Source organism: Centruroides sculpturatus, unplaced genomic scaffold (assembly GCF_000671375.1).
Source record: "Centruroides sculpturatus isolate CEXI.00-Female unplaced genomic scaffold, Cexi_2.0 scaffold811, whole genome shotgun sequence".
NCBI classification, from domain to species: Eukaryota; Metazoa; Arthropoda; class Arachnida; order Scorpiones; family Buthidae; genus Centruroides; species Centruroides sculpturatus.
In genome coordinates this window covers 110,577-133,757 of record NW_019385134.1, presented here as the reverse complement: position 1 = coordinate 133,757, position 23,181 = coordinate 110,577, and the positions used below count along the sequence as shown (strand labels likewise).

Here is a 23,181-nt window from a genome sequence, read left to right as displayed (position 1 = left end):
AACAGATTATGTTCGTTAACTGATCAAACTTTATTTATATTGTTAGCCAACAGATGAGGGGCACTAACCTGAAATGCATATTAGCATTTGGAACAATTGGTTTATACACTGTAAAGTACTGTACATCAAAAATAAAGTGGATGTGAAAAAGGCCAGTGTCTAGTATCAACACTTCATGGTGTCTCAAAATATAATTAATTTATATTTTATTAAAAAATATTAACATATTAAAAATATATATTAAGTAAAAGCATATATATTATATAAATATATATTAAGTAAATTTTTAGTATTCTAGTATTAAATCTAGTTTTTTCCTTATAATTTTATTCAAATAGCATGATGATATTTTATATGTGGCATAAAGCAAATTATGTACATTTTATTATTCTAACTTAAATATTTAAAGTAAATATTCAAAAGTTCTTTCACCTTCTACAAATACTGTAAGTACTGTTAATGGAGGTAATACGGAGGCCATCACTTTTTCCTTTGGAATTATTACTATTTAAAGAGCCTAAGCCCAACCTCTGATAATCTTTACAATAACTTCTTTCTGATAATTTCTCTAAAGTTTTGGAATCCATATGAGGAGTTGATACATGAGGTGTTATTGTGTTCAGATCACTTTCATCTATAACTAAATAATTTTATTATTAAACAATTTAGTTTTAAAGATAGTTATCTTCAAATTTCATATATTTCATAATGTATAAAAAAATATATAACACAAAATTTTATATTTAAAAATATACATACTAGATAAATCATCATCGTAGAGAGAGATTGGTCTTTCATTTTCACTGTCAAAAGTAGATGATGGCATCCTGTTTGGACTCGGCAAAGTTTTTGCATCACCAGGTCCATGAATAATATATTTTTGTTTTCGAGAAGATGGTTTAGGTTTAAAACCTGCTTTCATGGCAGTCTTGAGTAATGTTTTCTTAAACCTTGAAACAAAATAAAAGTTATCAATACACATCTTAAAAGAATAAACTACAATATACAAATGCCATTCTTTTAATAAATGTATGTAATATATGTAATAAATTAAAATGTTAAACGTTTTACAGTAACAATATCATCAGCAATTAAGTAATAAATTACTAAAGTTTAACTAATACAAATTAACAGCAAATGTGTGACTCTCAGGGTGACAACTTGTCTAAAATACTTAAAAAATAAAAATTCATAAAATTTACCAATCAGAATTTTTCAGTAAATGTTTTTAGTGAAACTTTTTAAAATTTTAATTATGTTCCATTTACTTAAACTTCTGTTCAATGAATAGTTTGAGTAAAGTGATAATAAAATTTCTCATAATTTATTTGAATTATAGAACCTGTTACAATAAATGCATCAAAGTTACACAATAAAATTAGTCAAGTCAAAAGTTTTCCTATTTAATGTTGCAACAATGTTTTCTTATGTCAAGTTTTCATAAATTGTCATAAAAATAAAAATTTACTTTTAATCTGTTTTCAACAATAGAAGTAATTTTTATTTATTAAAATTCCTGCATGGGACTTGAATTTATTAAATTGTTATTTGAATTGTCATCCTAAATTGTTATTTTTATTTATATATTGTTTTAATGCAATAGCATTTAAATCATAACTTACTTTAAAGTTGCATTTTTCTCTTTCTGCTTATGAAGTGGTGTCTGAGGAACAGTTAACTGACCACTAAATGCAAAAACATGAAATATGGTTGCTGGATATCTCACTTTATTTATTAATTTTCGCAGCATTTCTATATTTTCAGATGTTACTTCTTCATCAAATGCTACTTTTATTAACTGTATATGATAAAAAAAATAAATATTTTAAATAGTATAAAAACAGTCAATATGTTTAGAAAAAAAAATTATCAATATAATTTGGTATATGTACATAAGATTACTGCTACTCAGACCAAAAAACAAATCAAATTCATTCATCATTTTAATGAATATTATTGAAAGATATAAATTATAATATAATTTACAGTTTATAATTATAAATTATGTATACAAAAAAAACAAACATGACCTTTATAAAAAAAAATGCACATTTATAACTATAAGCAACTAAAACTTGTAATCTCACTATTTATGCTAAATTCTCCAACCAAATCAATTTTTAATATATATTTATCCTTTCCTTACATTCCAATATTTAATTTTGTTCTGAAAAAGTCAACATTAATCAAATAATGTGTCACTAAAATAATGGATAAAAGTAAATGATTTTTAAATAAATAAATTATATCTGAAATGCTTCTGAAATTTTGAATATTCTGAAATAAAAAAATGATCTGACACATTCCACTTCACTTTTTTTACAGTAGAGTCCCAATTATGCAAGTCTCAGTTAACTGAAGTTCTGCATTATTCAAGGTAAATCTAAGTGAATGCACTGTTTTTCTTATAATTCATAAAAGTTTTATCATGAATGTACCAAGAGCATAAATATTATAGTACTTTTAACCTCAAATGTATTAAGCAAGTGGCTAATGAGAAAGTGACATTTTTTAAAGTTTTTCCATCCTGTGAGCACTAAGAGAGTTTTTTCATGCCCATTTTAATTTTGGCCAGGCTTACAATGAGAGTGACCAGATGTTGAGGGACAGAGCCTGATGAATTCAGGATAGAAAGCCCATAAAAATGATACTGAGGTGGCTGTGGAATATTGCAGCAGAGATGGGAGAAACTAATATGAAACAAAAAACTCTTAAGATCATTTTAAAGAAATTTTGAAACAATAAAATACATTACAAAATGAGTTGTTTCTGTTATCTTTTATCATTTAATTTCAACGTGAGTATTCACATTAAAACATAACTTACAATAGTTTAGGAATAAAAGTGTGTATTATTGTATGTATTAGCTGCATAACAAATGTTGCAAAAAAAATGATGTTGGGCTGCAATTTGAAAAAATTTTAGACTATAAATTCCCGTTGTTGTCCATCTGTCTGTCCTTCCATAATCTTGAGAATGGAGTTAGATAGATGAAAGATGAGACCACATATGCATAGGAGCAGGAGGCCCAATTAACTATACACAAATTTCTGGTTTGCACTGGAAGTCATGTTATTTCAATTCAAAAATCTCCCCCAAAAGGAGTTAGATAGATGATTCGCATGACTATTGCTAGCAGAAAAAGTATGATGTACACAGGCAAGACACTACTAATCTGAAATGGAGAGCATATATTTTAAATTAAATAAATTAAAAAGATGATTAAAAATTGCAGCCCAGCATTGTGACAATGTCACAATAAATAATTGGTCATTCATATATATAATTAAATTTACTAAAGCTTAAAAGTGAACACATACATTCTTTATATTTTCAATTTTTTAAAAATCTAAAATGGTCTTGGCTATCCATTTTATCTGCATTTTCAGTTATCTCTGATGGCATTCTTCCACATTACCTCTAATAATCAGGGTTCTACTGTATAATTTATTTTGATTAAAATTTAAAACTTCTTATTCATACATAATCCATTTCCTTCTCCTGTTGCTACTTGAAGAATNAAAATGAGTTGTTTCTGTTATCTTTTATCATTTAATTTCAACGTGAGTATTCACATTAAAACATAACTTACAATAGTTTAGGAATAAAAGTGTGTATTATTGTATGTATTAGCTGCATAACAAATGTTGCAAAAAAAATGATGTTGGGCTGCAATTTGAAAAAATTTTAGACTATAAATTCCCGTTGTTGTCCATCTGTCTGTCCTTCCATAATCTTGAGAATGGAGTTAGATAGATGAAAGATGAGACCACATATGCATAGGAGCAGGAGGCCCAATTAACTATACACAAATTTCTGGTTTGCACTGGAAGTCATGTTATTTCAATTCAAAAATCTCCCCCAAAAGGAGTTAGATAGATGATTCGCATGACTATTGCTAGCAGAAAAAGTATGATGTACACAGGCAAGACACTACTAATCTGAAATGGAGAGCATATATTTTAAATTAAATAAATTAAAAAGATGATTAAAAATTGCAGCCCAGCATTGTGACAATGTCACAATAAATAATTGCTCATTCATATATATAATTAAATTTACTAAAGCTTAAAAGTGAACACATACATTCTTTATATTTTCAATTTTTTAAAAATCTAAAATGGTCTTGGCTATCCATTTTATCTGCATTTTCAGTTATCTCTGATGGCATTCTTCCACATTACCTCTAATAATCAGGGTTCTACTGTATAATTTATTTTGATTAAAATTTAAAACTTCTTATTCATACATAATCCATTTCCTTCTTCATTGAATTCAAAATACAAATTAAAAATTAAATTTTTATTTTCATTAATTATTACTTTCAAATCTCTAAAAATATAAAATAGTTCACTGTCACTATTAGAAGCCTACTGGGCTTAAAAATTTTCAGAAAAAAAGGTTTTATGAAGAATAATTATTTATTCTATATTATTTTCTGACTTTTAAGCTAACTTTCAGACAACATTGAATTGTTTCTCTGTTTCCTTTATTGTGGGAAAATTACTGAAAATTTAGTCCCAACTGTTGCCATGGTCAAAAATAGCTTCCAGTATTTTAAAAAATTTTCATTAAAATGTGCTATTTACTGTATATATCAATTTCTCAATAACAAAAACATGGTTCTATAACAGGAGGGAGGCCTCTAATAAATTATTTTTAACTAAAGAAATAGAAGAAGGTAGGTTTAAACTTCTAATAGGAAGAATACAGCAATTTTTCAGACAACTTATTAAACCTAGCATTAGTCCACATATGATAGTAATTGGTAAAACTAATTTTTTTCTGCTAATAAATTTTGAACATCTAAATAGAAAAAAGTTTAAAAGCACTCAACTATTCAAAATATGAGAGCTTCATTAACCAGGATAAATTATATTATCAACATCAAAGAAAACAAAGCATAACTACATAATAAACTAACATTTTAACATCTAACATTTGATAATATAATTTTTTTATTTTCTCAAGATTATTTTAGTACAATTTTATTACTTTTTATTAAAATTATATATTTTGTAATTATTTCTGATCAATAGTTTTATTTAAAGAAATGTAGGCAAATAGAACATCTTTGTCTTTTTATTACATGTCTTTTCAGTGTTAATTTAAAATAAATTTTAAAAGTATTTTTATTGTAGACAACAAAATTCTGAAAAGAAAAGAATAAAGTTCAGTTTTAAAATATTCACTTTAGTGACAATCACTCACACTTATCTGCATATTTTATTGAATATTTGTAAAAATCAATATATACATGTTTATATATTAAAGATTACTGGATTCAAATTTCTCATTATTTTAAATCATAAAAGTGATTATTATAAACACACTCTTACATTACCATAAGAGTCTTGGACATGGGCACTTGTTTGTGTGTTAGTTTGTTTGTGTATTCAGCTGATTATGTGTAACTTTCTCATGTTCTTGTTATAATAAAGAAAAAAATATGTAAAAATAAAAATATGCATCAGGCATTTGAAACAACTTGCATGCCTCACAAAATAAAAAAATAATTATTTTTAAATTTAGTTATAAAGAAAAGTTTTACAAAAATAAAGTTTGAAAAGATGAACTTATTAAAACTGAGAAAATTGGAAATTTTTTCTTATGATTGTACTTGTTATAAATAAAATATTAAAAATATTTTTTCAACAATAGTATATAAAGAAAGTTATACTGGAGAAAAAAGTGAAAAAAATTACTGGCAACTTCATAAACATAAATTATAAAACAGAATTGAGAAAAGTACATTTTATATCAAACTCTAATAGAGACTGTCAAAAATTCATCTGCTTATGTAATTTTAAAAAATATTCTACAAATACAATATAGTACTTAAAAAGTTTTTAAATATATACTATGAAAAACAGATCAAAATTTATTCTTTACCAAATATGTGTGGTTTTCTATCAAATATGAAATCAATAACATTTAAAAAGAAAATACAGTTATATTACTGAATTTCCAGTAACCTCAGTTCCAAAACTTTGCCAGACTAACCTTGTTCATAAATAATAATACAGTAGAGCGTTGTTTATCCGAATCAATTGGGGACTGGGGTTGTTCGGATAACTTATTTTTTGGATAACCGATTATGTACGAAAAAATACATTAACCTATCCAGTGTTGAAATTTTTCTCCGTTGCGTGTCGCTTTGCATTGAATTTTCATCGATGTTAAGCCTAATGTAAACTTTTTAAAATAATAATCATGGCTATTGTATTGTCAAAAATTATTTCTTTATTTTTTACAAACAAAATAAATATATTGAAAAATATAAAAACAAAAAAAAATTTATACTTTAGAAGTTATCTAGTATCAAAAACGTTCGATTAAGCATGACACAGTCCTCAGAAAAACACCACACAAAAGTGACAGTGCTGCCAGCTAAAACACATACACAAACAAAAAATATTGGAATAGCCCAAGATATAGCCAAAGATTGCAGCGCCACAGCACTAGCAAAAATTTAAATTTGCCGACTGGAATTCTTTCGGATAAACAACGCTCTACTGTAATTCATTAACACACCTCTAACCCATTAATTATACCACCTCCCATATATCTAAAATATAACAAGGGCAGCTAGAAACTTAAATTAAAGAAAAATAAAATGTGAATTGTTTGATACTACCAACACACTCAGCTCTTACAAGCTGTAGCCAGGGTTAAATTTAAGCAAAATAAACTAAGAATATCACAAAATTGCAGTATTATAACCAACAAGTGTAATGTAAATAAACCCTATGCATAATGCTAGCTGCAGCAGTCCAGTAAACTAGTCTGGTGACTGTGGGAATTTCAATTTCCCTGTCATAATTTTGTCTAAATTAAGTGCCACCAGTTGCCAGAAATTTTGTGATGTATCTGTAGTATTAATTTTAACGTAAATGAAATTTTTATCAGAATCTTGGTTATTAATAAGGTACATTTTTCAAAATGATTTATTCTGATATTTTCTAAAACATATTTACCTGGAAAGTACTTGATCTTAATTGAAGTCCTTCTCGCAAAATTTGATCCAGATGTGAAAGATATTGTGTGTTTACCCTTTTCTCTTTTGTTAAACTAGCAATAGGAAAGCTTCTTACAATTGTTTGCTGACAAGCTGTGATAAAAAAAAAGAAGAAGGTAGGTTTAAACTTCTAATAGGAAGAATACAGCAATTTTTCAGACAACTTATTAAACCTAGCATTAGTCCACATATGATAGTAATTGGTAAAACTAATTTTTTTCTGCTAATAAATTTTGAACATCTAAATAGAAAAAAGTTTAAAAGCACTCAACTATTCAAAATATGAGAGCTTCATTAACCAGGATAAATTATATTATCAACATCAAAGAAAACAAAGCATAACTACATAATAAACTAACATTTTAACATCTAACATTTGATAATATAATTTTTTTATTTTCTCAAGATTATTTTAGTACAATTTTATTACTTTTTATTAAAATTATATATTTTGTAATTATTTCTGATCAATAGTTTTATTTAAAGAAATGTAGGCAAATAGAACATCTTTGTCTTTTTATTACATGTCTTTTCAGTGTTAATTTAAAATAAATTTTAAAAGTATTTTTATTGTAGACAACAAAATTCTGAAAAGAAAAGAATAAAGTTCAGTTTTAAAATATTCACTTTAGTGACAATCACTCACACTTATCTGCATATTTTATTGAATATTTGTAAAAATCAATATATACATGTTTATATATTAAAGATTACTGGATTCAAATTTCTCATTATTTTAAATCATAAAAGTGATTATTATAAACACACTCTTACATTACCATAAGAGTCTTGGACATGGGCACTTGTTTGTGTGTTAGTTTGTTTGTGTATTCAGCTGATTATGTGTAACTTTCTCATGTTCTTGTTATAATAAAGAAAAAAATATGTAAAAATAAAAATATGCATCAGGCATTTGAAACAACTTGCATGCCTCACAAAATAAAAAAATAATTATTTTTAAATTTAGTTATAAAGAAAAGTTTTACAAAAATAAAGTTTGAAAAGATGAACTTATTAAAACTGAGAAAATNTAAATGGGAGGATGCCAAAATTCTTACAAAAGTACGCTCGCCAACGTTGTCATCCATAACTGAGAAATGTGAAATTTACAGAGCGAGTTTGGCTGACAGATGTTTAAATTATAAAGATGCGACGGTATTACCGTCATCCTGGAAATATATAGTAAGAAGTAACACGAGTAATAATGCGTCTACAGTGACTCAATAGATATCTGGGTTAATGTATTAGGAATTGTTCCTTATTGTTTGCGGCTTAACACCGTATTTTATTTTTTATTTTTATTTTTCATTTTTCAGTTTTCTGTTAGTTTGGTATTTTATTTATTGTTTTAGTTTGGTTATGCTTATTCTATTGGTTAAATTTAAACGCATGTTCTAATTTGGTTTAATTTTGAACGTGTTCGGTTGTGTATTAGAATCGAACAACAGTAAACCTGAAGATGGCCCATAAATTGAGCCGAAAACGTTAGTTGTGGGTAATAAATATATGTTTCTCAGCAAGAAGGTGTGTTTGATGTATCTAATACTATTGTTTCACAAATTGCTGTATAACAGTAAGAGAAGCGTTTTGGATTATCAAACAGCAATTTATGAAGTAAAGATGTTCAATAAGGCAAGTGTTGTTAATCAGTTCTTTTAGGAAATTAAGTAAATTATGTATCACAATTTAATTCCAGGACTATATCCTAGGAACTAATCACAAACAATTTTTTAAATTATAAATTATTAGTATGCAATTCTCAGAAAAATAAAGAATTTCTTCCTTTCATATTTATTATTATAAACTAAATATATTTTATAAACAATTTATCTTTACAGAATTATTATTAATTTAAAATTTGTATATTTTAATTTGAATGTCTAAATCCTATAAATAAATCTATCTATCTAAACTGAAATTTTAATGAAATTTATGAAATCTTTGGACAATTTCACTTTGTGACTTTATTCCTTGCAGCATATCCAGAGTTCTATTCTTAGTACTTGCTTTTTATCACTTACGATAAAACTAGGTAAGATCTTGACTGTTAAATCAAGAATTACAAAGAAATTTTCTATCATAAAAATTACTAAGAATAATTCATAAAGTACCTAATAAGAATTAGATGTATTGTTAAGATCATTAATTCAGATCTCCTAGCATCTGATCTTAACATATTAACTTCCAAAATAAATCTGTTTAATTTGAAAATGATTCTTGATAAAAATTGCTGTGTTTTTCATTAGTCTACAATCCTAATCTTCCATTCTTTCCATTAAGCGGGGATTCCATTAACTATGTTCATTCTGTTAATGATCTTGATATCATCACTGATGCAACACCAGTTTTCTGTTGCCACATTTTATTAAAAAACTGGAAATCAGAAGTGCACTTTGGCATCGTTGTCATCTAATTTCTTTTCAGTCAGCCCTATGAGCCTTTCTTTTCTAAACTTTCAATCCATTGTTAATTACTGCTTGCCAGTTTTGGCCATTGCTTTACCTCATTGGCCACAGGTCTTTACAGGGGTTTACAGAACTCAATAGTGTATTTTTCCCCCAACAAATTGTGCTCTGTCTTATATCAATTCTTGTGAAATTGCCAGATCAACTTGGTCTTCCTGACTTATTTCATCATATTTTATTTTATAGGTATTGTAATGAATTTTTTTCATTTTTATCACTCCTTTACCTGTTTCAATAAAAATTACTAAGAACAATTCACGCATTGCCAAACCTAACTTTTATATTAGTTCTTCAAAACATTCATTTTTCTTCCATGCAGTTAACACCATCCATGTCACTAGTACAGAATTATCTTCATTTAGAATTTAGTCAATATAAAAAATTATATAGAAAAAATGTGACATTATCTTTACTTACGTTTGACTCCATACTTTGTATTTCATTTACATCATGCCATACTGTTAGAAGTCTGTATCTTTAACACTGTTAAAAACATTAACTTAACAGTATAGTGTGAGGTAAATGAAAATGTTATATTAATTTTTAAGTGTTAGGATTTGATATAATTTTATTAATTTTTTTATACTTGTATTCTTTTCTATATTTATAATTTTAATTTGCAAATTGTACTTTTTTTTATTACTTTAATCTTTACATTCCATCAATATATCTTATTAATCAATATATTTGTTTATTATACCTTAGTTTTTGTGATTTCATTGAAACATTTTGTTATAGGCTGATAGGCAGGCAGATAGTAGGATGAAGAGTTCACCGAATTTGGCATTATAAGTGTTTTTTATCACAAGTACGTTTAATGAATTTATAATTTTTGTCATCAGGCAAATAAAGATTTTTAAAAAGATAGAACAAAAATATTTCGAGGAAGAAGAATGTGAGTGCGATGAATTTCTTTCGCAATCACACTCCTCGGTGATGAGTGAAGACTCTACACCAATGATCTTACAGAAAGCAAGGAGAATTATAGCCCTACCAGATGCAACCTCAATCCTAACTGGGTGCCTTGACCCCCCACCAATGTTGCATGTCCAAGGTTGTTCTTTGAACCAAAAATACATAAGGTAGACTGGCCATTACGACTGCTTGTAAACAAGATATCTTTACCCCACTTACTTTTTAGATACCCCACTTACTTTTTAGAAAAGGAACTTGCCAAGTTCCTATGCACACTACTTCCAGACTCACCCTATGTTACTCCCTTGTCCATAGTCACTAAATCCACTATCACTTCAAGCATTGGCATGGTACAAGCAAGCACCTACAACTTCTACAAACTGGATGTAGTATTCTTGTACCCTTTGGTGCCCATGTTTGAAGTGTAATGCTTGCCAACTCTCTGCTCCTCAAAAAGGGATTTATATCCAGCAGGTACTTGATATACATGATGCACTGACCTTTATCACTGAGCATAATTATTTCTGTTTCAATAGGAAAATTTATTTACAGAAGCAGAGGTCCCCATGGGTTCTCCTTTATCTGCTATTCTAGCAGAGCTAATTATGAGAGAAATCGAGCACAGAACATTCAATTCCCTGCTTGCCATCCACTATCTGCTGCTGTACTTGCGTTACATTGACGATATTTTCATAGCCTGGGAAGATACAGATGAAACGTTTTTTTATCTTTATGCAGCAACTCTCAAGTATATATCCTTCCATTAACTTTACTTAGGAGAAAGAGAATGATGCAGCAATAACATTCTTAAATTTGTGCATATGCAATTTCCCGAAAAGCCACAGTTCTCTGTTCACCATAAGTCTAATTTGGCACCACATATTATCCCATCAGATGCTTTCTAGCCTTTGCGATATGTTAATACCATCATTGCCACCCTCATTAGAAGAGCCTTCTTACTACCATCAACACAAGCCTTGGTAAACATTGAATTAAACACCATTAGTTTGGCAGTATGTACTGCTGGTTTCTCGTGTGTTAAGTTCATGCATGTGCTCAACATGGTACTTGGAAATAGAGATTTTCATACCATGCTATGTAGTAAGAGGGAAGTTTCTGTAGTCCAACCATCGTTGCCATACCTTGGACCCCTTTCCATATGCATTTGCCATATTTTTAAGCAGCATAACCTTCTCCTGCCCCTATCCCCACTACCAAGTCTACACAGGCTCATCTGCAATGATTGGGACAAATTCTCCACTTTTGAGGAATCAGGGGTCTTTGCTGTACTGCTGGAAAATCTCGCAGCAGGAATAAATAGAAAGTACATTGGGGCCACAACAAGAATGCTTGCTAGCTGCCTAGCAGAACACTAAGATGATGTAGTGAAGGGAAAGCACCCCACAGAACTTACAGGAAAGGTGCTCAAGCAGGGTTACAATCCACTATGGAACCAATCAACAATGCTGAAGTGTTGCAAAAATAGAAAATTCATCTTTATATGGGAGTTCCTTTTCACAGCAACCTCAGATGCATGCAACACTCCCACTCTCAACCTGCCCAATGTATGGGTCACACCTTATAAGCAATCAAACAACAATCTTCATCCACCATCACATTGCTAACGTGGGCCTACAAGACCTAAGTGTGGGATTGTAATAAGGAACAGTAATATGGATGTGTCAATGGTTCAGGAATTGAGCTCAAACAGACTGACAACAGTGGCAATCAACCAAGGCCCCATTGATTATCTAATCAGCGTCTATTTCTCCCCCTATGACACTGACGAGGAGTGTGTAGAGGAACTTGGCAGTATCATGAACACACTAAGGGACTATAAATATATCGTTTCAGGTGACTTTAACACCAAATCCTCTGTCTGGTTCCACGAGAACGAAGACAATAGAGGCAGACTCCTCGTGGACCTAATGCACAAACATGACTGTATGTCTCTTAACACATCTGACATACCAACTTTCTTCACGACAAGGGCTGGACAGACATATGTCTGGCACCTATGACTGTTGGCAGCATCATTGAGAACTGCGAAACACTATCAACAACCTCAGCTAGTGATCATAGATATATTCTCACCATTGTCAGTAAACTGCAATATCACAATACTACCAGAGACAAAAGTAACAAATTCAGCAAGAAGATCACTAACTGGGATAGTTATAGACTCCACTTTGCAGAGAACTGGCACAATTATCATCACAAAGATATGAGAAATAAAGAGGATATTGACAAATACGTTGACTACATCACAGTCTCAATGGCAAAGGCCTTACAACTTTCCACTTCTAACAGAGCGAGGAACTAGTATCACACTCACTGGTGGACTGATGAACTAGAAGGGAAAAAGCATAAAATTAGGAAACTCAGGAGAGCATGGTCCAGGGAACAGAACACAGAAGTAAAAGAAAGGAAAAGTATACTTTACCGCAAGAAACTCCACAAATATAAGAAATTAATTAATTATTCTAGAACAAAAGCATGGAGAAAATTCTGCAGCAGTGCAAGGGATCCTTGGTCTCAATCTTACCGCATAGTATACAAGGGCAGTAAGAAGGCTGCCATTCCCTGCATAATTGACAAAGATAAAACTACAGGCAAATAAGACATAAATACCAACATCAAAAAGCTCCTAGACTTCCACTTCCCTGTCGACAAACAAGAGGAAGACCAAGACATTCACAAATGTATGAGGAGAAAAATAACCACATACACAGGCAACTCAATGGATAGATGGTTCTCCTTTCGAGAAGTGGAAAAGGCTATAGATTCCCTGGCCAATAAGAAATCCCCTGGAATCGATGGCACAACTGCAGAGATGCTGAAACATGCTTTCCAAGAGGTTCCCATAGCCTTTGTTATTCTCTTCAATGCCTGTCTCAATAATGCTTATTTCCCCAACCAATGGAAAATAGCAAATATAAAGTTCATCTCCAAGACACCCAACCCTATGATTGAGAAAGATTACAGTCCTATAAGCCTTCTCTCTGTGCTCGGCAAAGCCCTTGATGGTATGATCATTGGTAGGCTGAATTGGCACTTGAGTAAGACCAACAACATGCATGAAAACCACTATGGTTTCAGAAAAGGCAAGTCCACATTAAAAGCCATACAAAATGTTAAAAGCTTTATCAAGGAAGCATGGAAACAAGACAATCATGCCCTTCTTGTCAGCATGGATTTTCGTAAGGCATTTGACCATCTTTGGTGGCCGACTGTCATGGACAGGTTACACAGTGTAGACTGCCCGACCAACATCATCAAGTTAATAAGCAGCTACCTGAGTGATAGGAAGGTAGGGTTTTTTACCAACACCATCCAAATAATCAAAGACATAAATAGAGGTTGTCCGCAGGGTTCCTGCTGTGGACCAAGGATATGGAACCTCGTCTACAACACTTTATTAAGCATTATCCCCAAGGAGGAAAATAACATGAAAATACAGGACTTTGCCGATGATACGCTTCTACTCATAAGGCACCGGAACCGTGACATCCTACAACTCAAAGAAAACGAGACCTTACAAAAGATTCTTACCTGGAGTAAGACCAATAAATTACCCATAAACTATGATAAATGTGAAGCACTGGTCTGCACCAGAAAAGCTAATAGAAAGCAGCTACAGCAACCCTTAGGGCTATACATTGAACAGCCATAAGATCAAAATCACATTGCATCTAAAATACCTTGGTGTATACTTCGATCCAACACTGAGTTAAAAGTTTCACATCGAGGAACTATGTAAGAAGATGCGCCAACATGTCAACACCATCCATCATATAGCCCGCAACACTTGGGGGATTGGCAGTAAGAACACCAATCTCATTTATAAAGGTGCTATTGAGCCAGCACTGCTATACGCAGCACAGATTTGGGGGGAGAAAGCTAGGCTGGTGCACAATAGAAGAAAATTACTCTCTATTCAAAGGGGTATGGCATCAAGGATATGCAGTGCCTATTGCACTGCATACCATGGATACACTGCTAACAATTGCCAACGTTACACCAATTCACCTGAAGATCAAAAAGCTAGTGTGGACCTGGCATATAAATAATACTAATTTTGGCTTAAACTCTGACCAAGAGACACAAGATACCACCTGTAAAGAAATCTATCCATCAAACAGTCAGGACCTTATACAAAAAATAAAGCAATTTAAACTCAATAACTATCTCACAGGGCTGGGTGCTGACCATCACCCGGCTGACATTGGCAAGCTAAACATCAACTACAGTAACAGAGGAACTGATAAGGGAGACTGGAACATCTTTACCGACGGCTCAAAAAGTAACATCGGCACTGGAACAGCATTCATTATTTATAACAGCAACTTAACCTACATCAAGCATCAAGAATACTTTAGACTCCACCCACACTGTTTGGTCAACCAAGCGGAGCTCTGGGCTATGCTCAGAGCCCTCGTTCATGTCACTGCTAACCAAAAAAATTACAACAAAAGTATAAGTATTAACACAGATAGTAAATACATTCTAAACATACTCAATTATAAAGGAAAAATCACTTTCAATGGAGCCAGAATGAACCATCTTGCCCATAACCTTAACAAACGCAGGAACATCACCTTTTACTGGGTCCCTGGCCACACTGGAATCAGGGGCAACGAGGAAGCAGATAAGCTGGCAAAAAGGGCAGCCACCCTCAACAATAACTATGCCTTCAATAGAATACTTCCTACCTATGCTAATAAATACATCAGTGAGAGGATACTTGATAACTGGCAGGAGTGGGAATCCTCCTACACGGGAAGAACTACTTACAAGTTTCTCCCCTCCATCCACAAACGTCAGCAATATAATTTCATCATCCCCACCTACGAGCTTACTCAGGCCATCACAGAGCAAGGCAACATATCAAGCTATCTCCACAGATTCAAGAAGCGTAACAACAACAACTGCGAGTGCGACAATGACTCAACTCGTGACTTATTCCACATTTTGTGGGACTGCCCCACCCATAATAGTGTGTGGCAGCCTCTGTACCAACATTGTGCCCTGCATGGTCAAAACTGGAGACCTAGACCAGACTTTGTGTGAATCTAAAGAAATGTTTAACATGTTCCACAACTTCATACAGAAATGTAAGGTTTTCAACACTCGGCAAAGCAACCCGACAACATAATGGATGCTCTTCCAGCCCTAAGTACAAGACCCCAACAGGACTTCTCAACCATCATTAAGCCAAAATGGCACTCGGTGTTAACGAATGTTTAACCATTGTTTACTCGATCAGCCAGAATGGCACTCTGCTGTATATATTTTGTATTTTTGTATTCTAATTGTTAAAATAAGGCAATTCTAGTCATCAACGGGATCCCAACTACTCTTATCCTTCCTACCACTACCATCCTCACTTCCAATTCCACTTCCATTCCCACTCTTCTTATCCTCCCCAACTCCTTCCTTCCCCAGCCCTCACCTTCCTCCTTCCACCCCTCCTTTTGGGCTAAGTCTAAGGACAGCCACCTATCTGTAATAAAATAAAAATAAATAAATAAATAAATAAAAAATAACGTGGGCCTACATCCACACATGTGCTGTTTCACAATATACGTATCACATTGCTTGCACAACTTCAAACATGTTTGAAAAATTAGTGGCTTGATACAGTACATCTTTTTTATACGTGTTTCAGGCTATGCCCCTCTTCATTTAACTATAATATAATGCATATTGTTTACTTATTACAGTAGGAAGAACGTACATAAGAATTAATGAGTACATAAATTATATATAAACATACATTTAGGTTACATGTTGTATAAATTAAAATCTTGTAAAATTTGATTTTTAATTAACTATTTTAAATCCTTTTGTGGATATACAATTACCATATTTTACGGACTATAAGACGCACTTTTTTCTTCGAAAAATTGCCTTCAAAATTCAGGTACGTCTTATACTCGAAATTAATATAAAAATGTCCAGTGTTTGATTTAAAATTCCCGCGTCTTAAAAATGGCCATATATTTGATGCTGCTGGAAACCTATCTCTATCTGCCAACATTGAATTCAACCGGCAGCAGCAGTGTACCGATGCAATGAACAAGAGTTGTGGGATGTCGGGATAGAATTGTCTGGACATATGATTCCCGTGCTTTTTCTCTCTTCAAACGAGCAACGGTTGTTGCCATAGAAACTCGGATCACGAGACGACCAGTGGTTCTGAATCCACGACTGCGGATTGGCCAGCAGTCATTGTGCAACCATCATACAACCAGCAGACGTCTGATAGCGCTACTAAGCGTTGATTGGTGGATCAGCGTTTGCTTCAATCCATATAAAAGGATTGAATTTAGGCAGTAAAAATGTTATTATTTTTTTTTTTTTAAATTGCTTAAAAGTTAAGGTGTGTCTTATAGTCCGTAAAGTACGGTATACATTACAATTTTAAAAAGTTTTATCTTGTTTAAAATTTCTTGTGGATAGACAGTTATACATTAGTAATGTATAACTGTACATTAGTAATGTATAACTGTCTATCCACAAAAGGTTTTAAAATAGTTAATTAAAAATCAAATTTTACAAGATTTTAATTTATACATGTAACCTAAAGGTATGTTTATATATAATTTATGTGCTCATTAATTCTTATGTATGTTGTCCCTACTGTAATAAGTAAATCAATATGTATTATATTATAGTTGACTGAAGAGGGGCACAGCCCGAAATTCATACAAAAAAGATGTACAGTACTGTATCAACTAAATAAAGATAACTGATGAAAAACTTGCCATGTGTCTTCAAAATACACTATAAAATTAGTGTTTAACAAGTCAAAAATACAGAAAAAGACACGATTTCATAAATAAAACAAATCACTGGCTTGTTCTTAACAGTTTTATCAAATGTTTTAATTTCAAAATATGCATTCTGTTCTTTCTCAGAATACAGTAGACCCCCTATAACACTGTTGATAATTCCATTTTATATGAATTCCATGTTGTATGAGTCACTTAGATTTTACAAATACGTGAGCCATTCACAACCCAGCACACGTATTTGTAAAACCTAAGTGACTCGTACAACGTGGAATTCATATAAAACGGAAAAATCAACAGTGTTATAGGGGGATCGACTGTATTTCTGTTTGATCATTTTAAAAATCTTTATTCGCCTGATGACGATGATTATAAATTTGTTGAAAGTACTTGCAATAAAAAGCATTTATAATGCCAAACTCAGTGAACTCTCCGTCCTACTATACAATATTTGGCATGAGTATCAAGTATCAATCTATAGTATATTAAGGCAGGTAGATAAGTAATGCTGATAGGCAATATAGCTAATAGCTATATTGCTATCAGCATTATTTATATATGTAAAAATAAATACTTACTTACCAAATGGATCGCAAGGAATTCCTTTAAATATTATTCTGTAATTTGTTAAAAACAAAGCACCTTCTGCAGGTAAAAGCAGAGGTCCTCCTAAAATTCCTCCTGTTCCTTCTTCTCTGCCATCTGGTATTAAATAAACTCTTAAACCTTCCATCACTAATTCTTCTCCTTGCAGTAGACTAGGAGTTAGTATTTTAGGCTAAAAATTAAATTGTCAGTAAAAAAAATGAATTAATGATTTATTTTTAACTTTATTAAATAAAATTATTTTATTTATTGAAGTTAAATATTATAACTATATTTTTTTATAAATTAACGATAAATAAATTAGGTGTTTTATTAATTAAAACTTTTTTTACTTAGCTTATAAAATAAAAATTATAAACTACATTATAAAAAAATATGAGAGTATAAAAATAAATTATGTAGTCATCTAAATTACAGAACAGAAGTTATTAAACTATTACTAAAAAAACGAACATTTATAATGAATAATTTTTACTATAATTTGAGAATATATTTATTACAAGTAAATTAGATTTAATCTAATTTATTCAAAATAAGTTTATATTAAAAAATTTTAATTCCTGTTAATGAATCCAAAATTGTATTACTTTAAAATAAATTTAAATCATGAGATTCAATAATGAAGTGTACAACTCAAAAAACTTTCTAAGGAATAAAAATTATTTTATAAAATTATTCAATAGAGTATTTGGACATTAAAAACTAAAACTTAATTTATAATTTATAAAATGAATTTAAAAGATAAATAATGATACAATTTTATTAGCTACTTAAGAACAATTCTAATACCATTTCTCTTAGAATATTTATTTCAATTTTTCATAAAGAAAATATGATATAGTTATATAAATAACAATGTTACATATTCTTTAATCATAATTGAAATAATTAGATATAATAATTATATAAATTCAATTAAAAAATTTAACCTAATAATTTAAAAATATTAATATTCAATAGAAACATTTATAAGAAACTTACTTTCATTATTGGAGGTAGTCGCTTACTTTCTCTATGTACAGCTTCTAATGTTTCTAATTGCATTGCTACTACACCTATGCAAATTGTATTAAAAATATTTGACATTCTATTTGCTTATAATTTTTTAATTTTATTTTAATTATTCTTTGCAGAATTTAGAGCAATAACATATTACATTAAAAATTATATATATAAAATTTTCAATTCCAAAACTAGCTGTATATAATGAAAAACACAAAACTATGACTTTTGATTAATTTATTACCACAAACTACAAAATTAATTATCAAATAAATCAAAAATAAATTTTGTAAATAATTTAAAAACGGAATCAATGCTTCATTTCATATACAGTAGATCCCCTATAACACGGGTTCATATAATACAGATTCGTATAACACGGTGAAAAAATTGCGATCGTATTCATAAAAACACACTAAAAGAGACTCTTATAATATGGTAAAACGTCATTACCGACTCGTGTTGCGTCAGGATTGGTCGAATCTAGACCAATAGCAGATATTGCACAAACCATCGAGTTTAAACAAGCAGCAGACCTACTAAAAACCATTTATTATTTAACAGCCATAAAAATTATATTTATATTAATGATGTCGCCAAAGTTCAGTGAATTTTTCGCAGAAAAACAACTTATCAATAGCGTCGTTGAACGGTGCACACTCGGTAAATAATCCTACAATTTTTTGTTTATAGCATAGTTTATATGGATTATTCCCAAAAAATTATACGTGTTTTGGAAATGTTGAGTCAAATTAATCTAGAATTAATTAATTTTATGGAAGAAAACCTTTCAAACAACCATAGCCCGTAAACTGCACATGTGCCGGGCTGTGATCGGCTCATGTATTTAAGTGACTCGTAAAACACAGAATTCATATAAAACGGAACATATCTACTGTGTTATAGGGGATCTACTGTACATTTAAAATTTAGAAAAATCTGTAAAATTTATAATTATACACCAATAACTGATTTATAATTACCTGGAATCATTTGATGTAGAGACTTGATATGTTCTTCTGTTACACCACTTTCAGTACAAACTTTATCAACAAATCTAGAAACAAATTTTATAACATTCACCCCAACTTCAGAAGTATCTTCTTCAAATCCACTTTCTGCTCCAAAACTATCAGTTTCTGCAATACTATACAAAAATAGATATTACAAATTTAAATTTATGAAGATCTTAACTAAATATAACTTAAAAACAAAATAATCTATAAAATTAATACACTAAATATTCATTATTTATATACTTAAAATGAAGAACAATATTATCATCACACAATGATTTGAAATTTTAGTAAAAATAGTGAAGTAGTCACAAATGCTATTAAACAAAAGAAATAAAAATGTCCATATAAGCAGTATAAAATTTTTTAAGCTTAATTTCACTCCATTCAGGATTCTATATAATATTTTCATGATTTTCTGAACAACAAAATTACAAAATATTAATTTGATATGAAAAAGTTAAACCTTAATATTAAAAAAATATCGTGTTTTCTCTATTCTAGTACACCATCAAATCTAATGTATTATACACCTGATTTTCGAGACAACAAAAAAAAATGTTTTTTTGAAAAGCATTTTATCTTAATGTTTACAGCGCTTCACGATGTTTACATTTGACTCCATCATCAGAAGATCATGGAAGCTGATGGAGGCTACATAGAATAATTTCATTCTGTATGTTGTGTACTACTTTTGTACCAATTTTCAGAAAAATATATTGATTTTTTCCTCTATTTTTAATTGTTTTTCATTATGCAGTGAATTTTCAGGATTTACCTCAATGACCCTGTAAAATATGCAACTCTAATGCTTGACTTTTAAACATTTCTCTTTTGTTCACACTTTCAGGGACACAATGAAAGTCAGAGACTGCCTGTATAAGAATATGTATATGTATGCACAGAAATAAAACAAATAACATATACAGATAATTATTAATTATTAATGATAACAAATTTATTATACACAGTTCTGTTCTTATAAATTTCAAGTTAATATTTTATTTGCTTCAGTAACTATTAGTTTTCTTTTAATTTTATGTTGTGTTTTCTAAAGATAAATATGGAATTATAGTCATAATAAAACTTGAAAAGATTAAAATAAATTATTTATATCCAATTTTTCATTAAACACCATTTATCTGTGACATTAAAAATGTGATGTTTTTAATAAATTGTATTTACATCAGTAACATCAAATATAAAACACTATAAGAAGCAATGTCAAAATATTTTAAAGTTGTATTTGTAAAGTGGTCAATTTTCTCTTCTTGTTATTTCTTGTGGGTTTGAGAAAAAATTTTGTTAGATTTTTATTAAATAAGATTAAAAAAACAAAAAAAAATTTAACTAAAATTTATATGGGAAAAAATTGATCTTCTGTAAAACTCATTTTAAAAATACTTGGATATGCAATCCTATTACTAAAAAAGTTATAAATCTAATTTATCAATGACATATTAGGTTCGAATTTTAAGTATATTGAAATAAATAAATTATAATATAAGGAAAATATACAAATGAATAGAAAATATTAAAACACTGAAATGCATTTATAAAATGTTATACTTCTAGTTTTTTTTATTAATATGTATAAATATATTTGAGTAAAATAAAATAAATTCCTAAATTACAGTCATAAAAATAATATTCTTATATTATTATTTTTAATAATAATAATTATATTGTAATATAAAATAACACTTTTTGTTAAAACAGTGTTTTATTCATTATCAAATTATTATTTTTATATATATTGCTTAAGAAATATACTACTTAATGGATTATGTAGAGAAAGATTCTCAAATCTTATATAATGCTAAATCTGATTAATAGATGAGAAAACAGAAATATATATAAAAGTTTACTGTAAATTGATCTTTCCTTCTCTTTAAAAAGAATATCAATTGGGTTGATAATTATATTAAGATTGACTGACATCCAAACCTAAGTCAATAAAAATATTAAGCTTTAGTTAGTTTTAATATTAAAATATTAGATATTAAAATTTTTAATAATTAACATTTTAGATTTGTAATCAATGACTCAAAATCATAATCATAAAACAACTTTTTTCAATAGTTAAAATTAACTAAAACTTAATATTTTCATTGTCTTAAGCTTGAGTGTCAATCAAATTTTAACATAATTGTCAACCCAATTATGCACATTCTTTGCATTTCATCATACAGGCATAGCTTGTGTTAGGGTGTTTCACTTTTAGGACACTTTGCTAATACAGTGCTTTTCAATTATATTCATCTTTATTTTCAGTACTTGCCTTGCTCTTAAATGCTCTCAAAATAAAATTAATAATAAATTCTTTGAAGATTTTTTATTTATTATTTTTACTTTTGTATCAGTTTTTAAGGCCTACTTATATATGACTTAATAAATGACAGTGTAAATATGTTTTAGGCTTTTAAATGCCCTGACAAGTGTAAAAACACTGTGTTGGTGTAAAATAATATTTGCTTTAAGATAGTAGTATGGAACTTAACCTGGCATATTAACAAAGTATATGTGGTCATGTGAGGATGTGTGATGTTTAACAATTTAAAATCTATGACTATAAAATTCACAATATTTATAGCTTTGTTCTAATAATAGAGATTAAATTGAAAATATTACCCATTATACATTCTTTAAAAGAAAAATATAAAAAGAAAGCCTTTAAATAAAAATTATTATTAATTTTTTATTTTTTAAAACAAAAATTAACAAATACAAAATAAACAAATTATCATAAAAATTCAAATTTAATAGAATTGATTTAAAATAAAAATGTTGTTCCATACTTTATTTTAAACTAATTTTCATAATTTAAGAGTTACTAAAATTTTTTCTGTTAAAGATATAAATAAGATAAGATATAAATCTCTGACAGTTTTTTTTAATTTGATTAAATAATAGTATATATTTAATAATAATAATTTTATATAAAAAACTGACATTCTAATTTTATGCTACATAAAATATCACAGAGAAATAATTATCTTTCATACCTTGTAGTTACAATGCTATTACTATTGCTGTCTCTTTCAACATCAACTGGTGTCATAATTCCTTTACTTGAATCAAGAGGAATTCTTAAAGAAACCATACGATTTGAAAAATGAATAGCTTGACTATATACAGTTGATTCTTCATTATTAATCAATTCTTTTTGTTGTATTTTATCAATCATAAGCCATAATCTCATCTGTAAAAAAATATTACAAATTTTTAAATCTTCATTAATTTATTTAAAATAAATATTTATAATTAATTATGAAAAATATTTACTAAATTGTTTATTTTGTTATATCAAAAAAGAAGTAATTTTTTTTAATAATTAATTTTAAATATACATTAATATTTTTTAA

At 29.3% G+C, this 23,181-nt stretch overlaps 1 protein-coding gene across 2 annotated transcripts in view; it reads right to left on the bottom strand.

Moving 5' to 3' along the window:
• The window catches only part of LOC111635244 (myotubularin-related protein 13-like), a 152,489-nt gene that overhangs the window by 43,535 nt on the left and 85,773 nt on the right, over positions 1 to 23,181 (bottom strand). For both annotated transcript variants that reach the window (XM_023380151.1, XM_023380152.1), the window contains exons 19-26: positions 22,822 to 23,018; positions 19,784 to 19,947; positions 18,780 to 18,853; positions 17,775 to 17,970; positions 6,978 to 7,111; positions 1,623 to 1,798; positions 760 to 950; positions 433 to 640 (exon numbers count right to left, since the gene is read on the bottom strand). In XM_023380151.1, the coding sequence (XP_023235919.1) occupies positions 433 to 640; positions 760 to 950; positions 1,623 to 1,798; positions 6,978 to 7,111; positions 17,775 to 17,970; positions 18,780 to 18,853; positions 19,784 to 19,947; positions 22,822 to 23,018 (1,340 nt within the window). The remainder of the gene's footprint in view (positions 1 to 432; positions 641 to 759; positions 951 to 1,622; positions 1,799 to 6,977; positions 7,112 to 17,774; positions 17,971 to 18,779; positions 18,854 to 19,783; positions 19,948 to 22,821; positions 23,019 to 23,181) is intronic.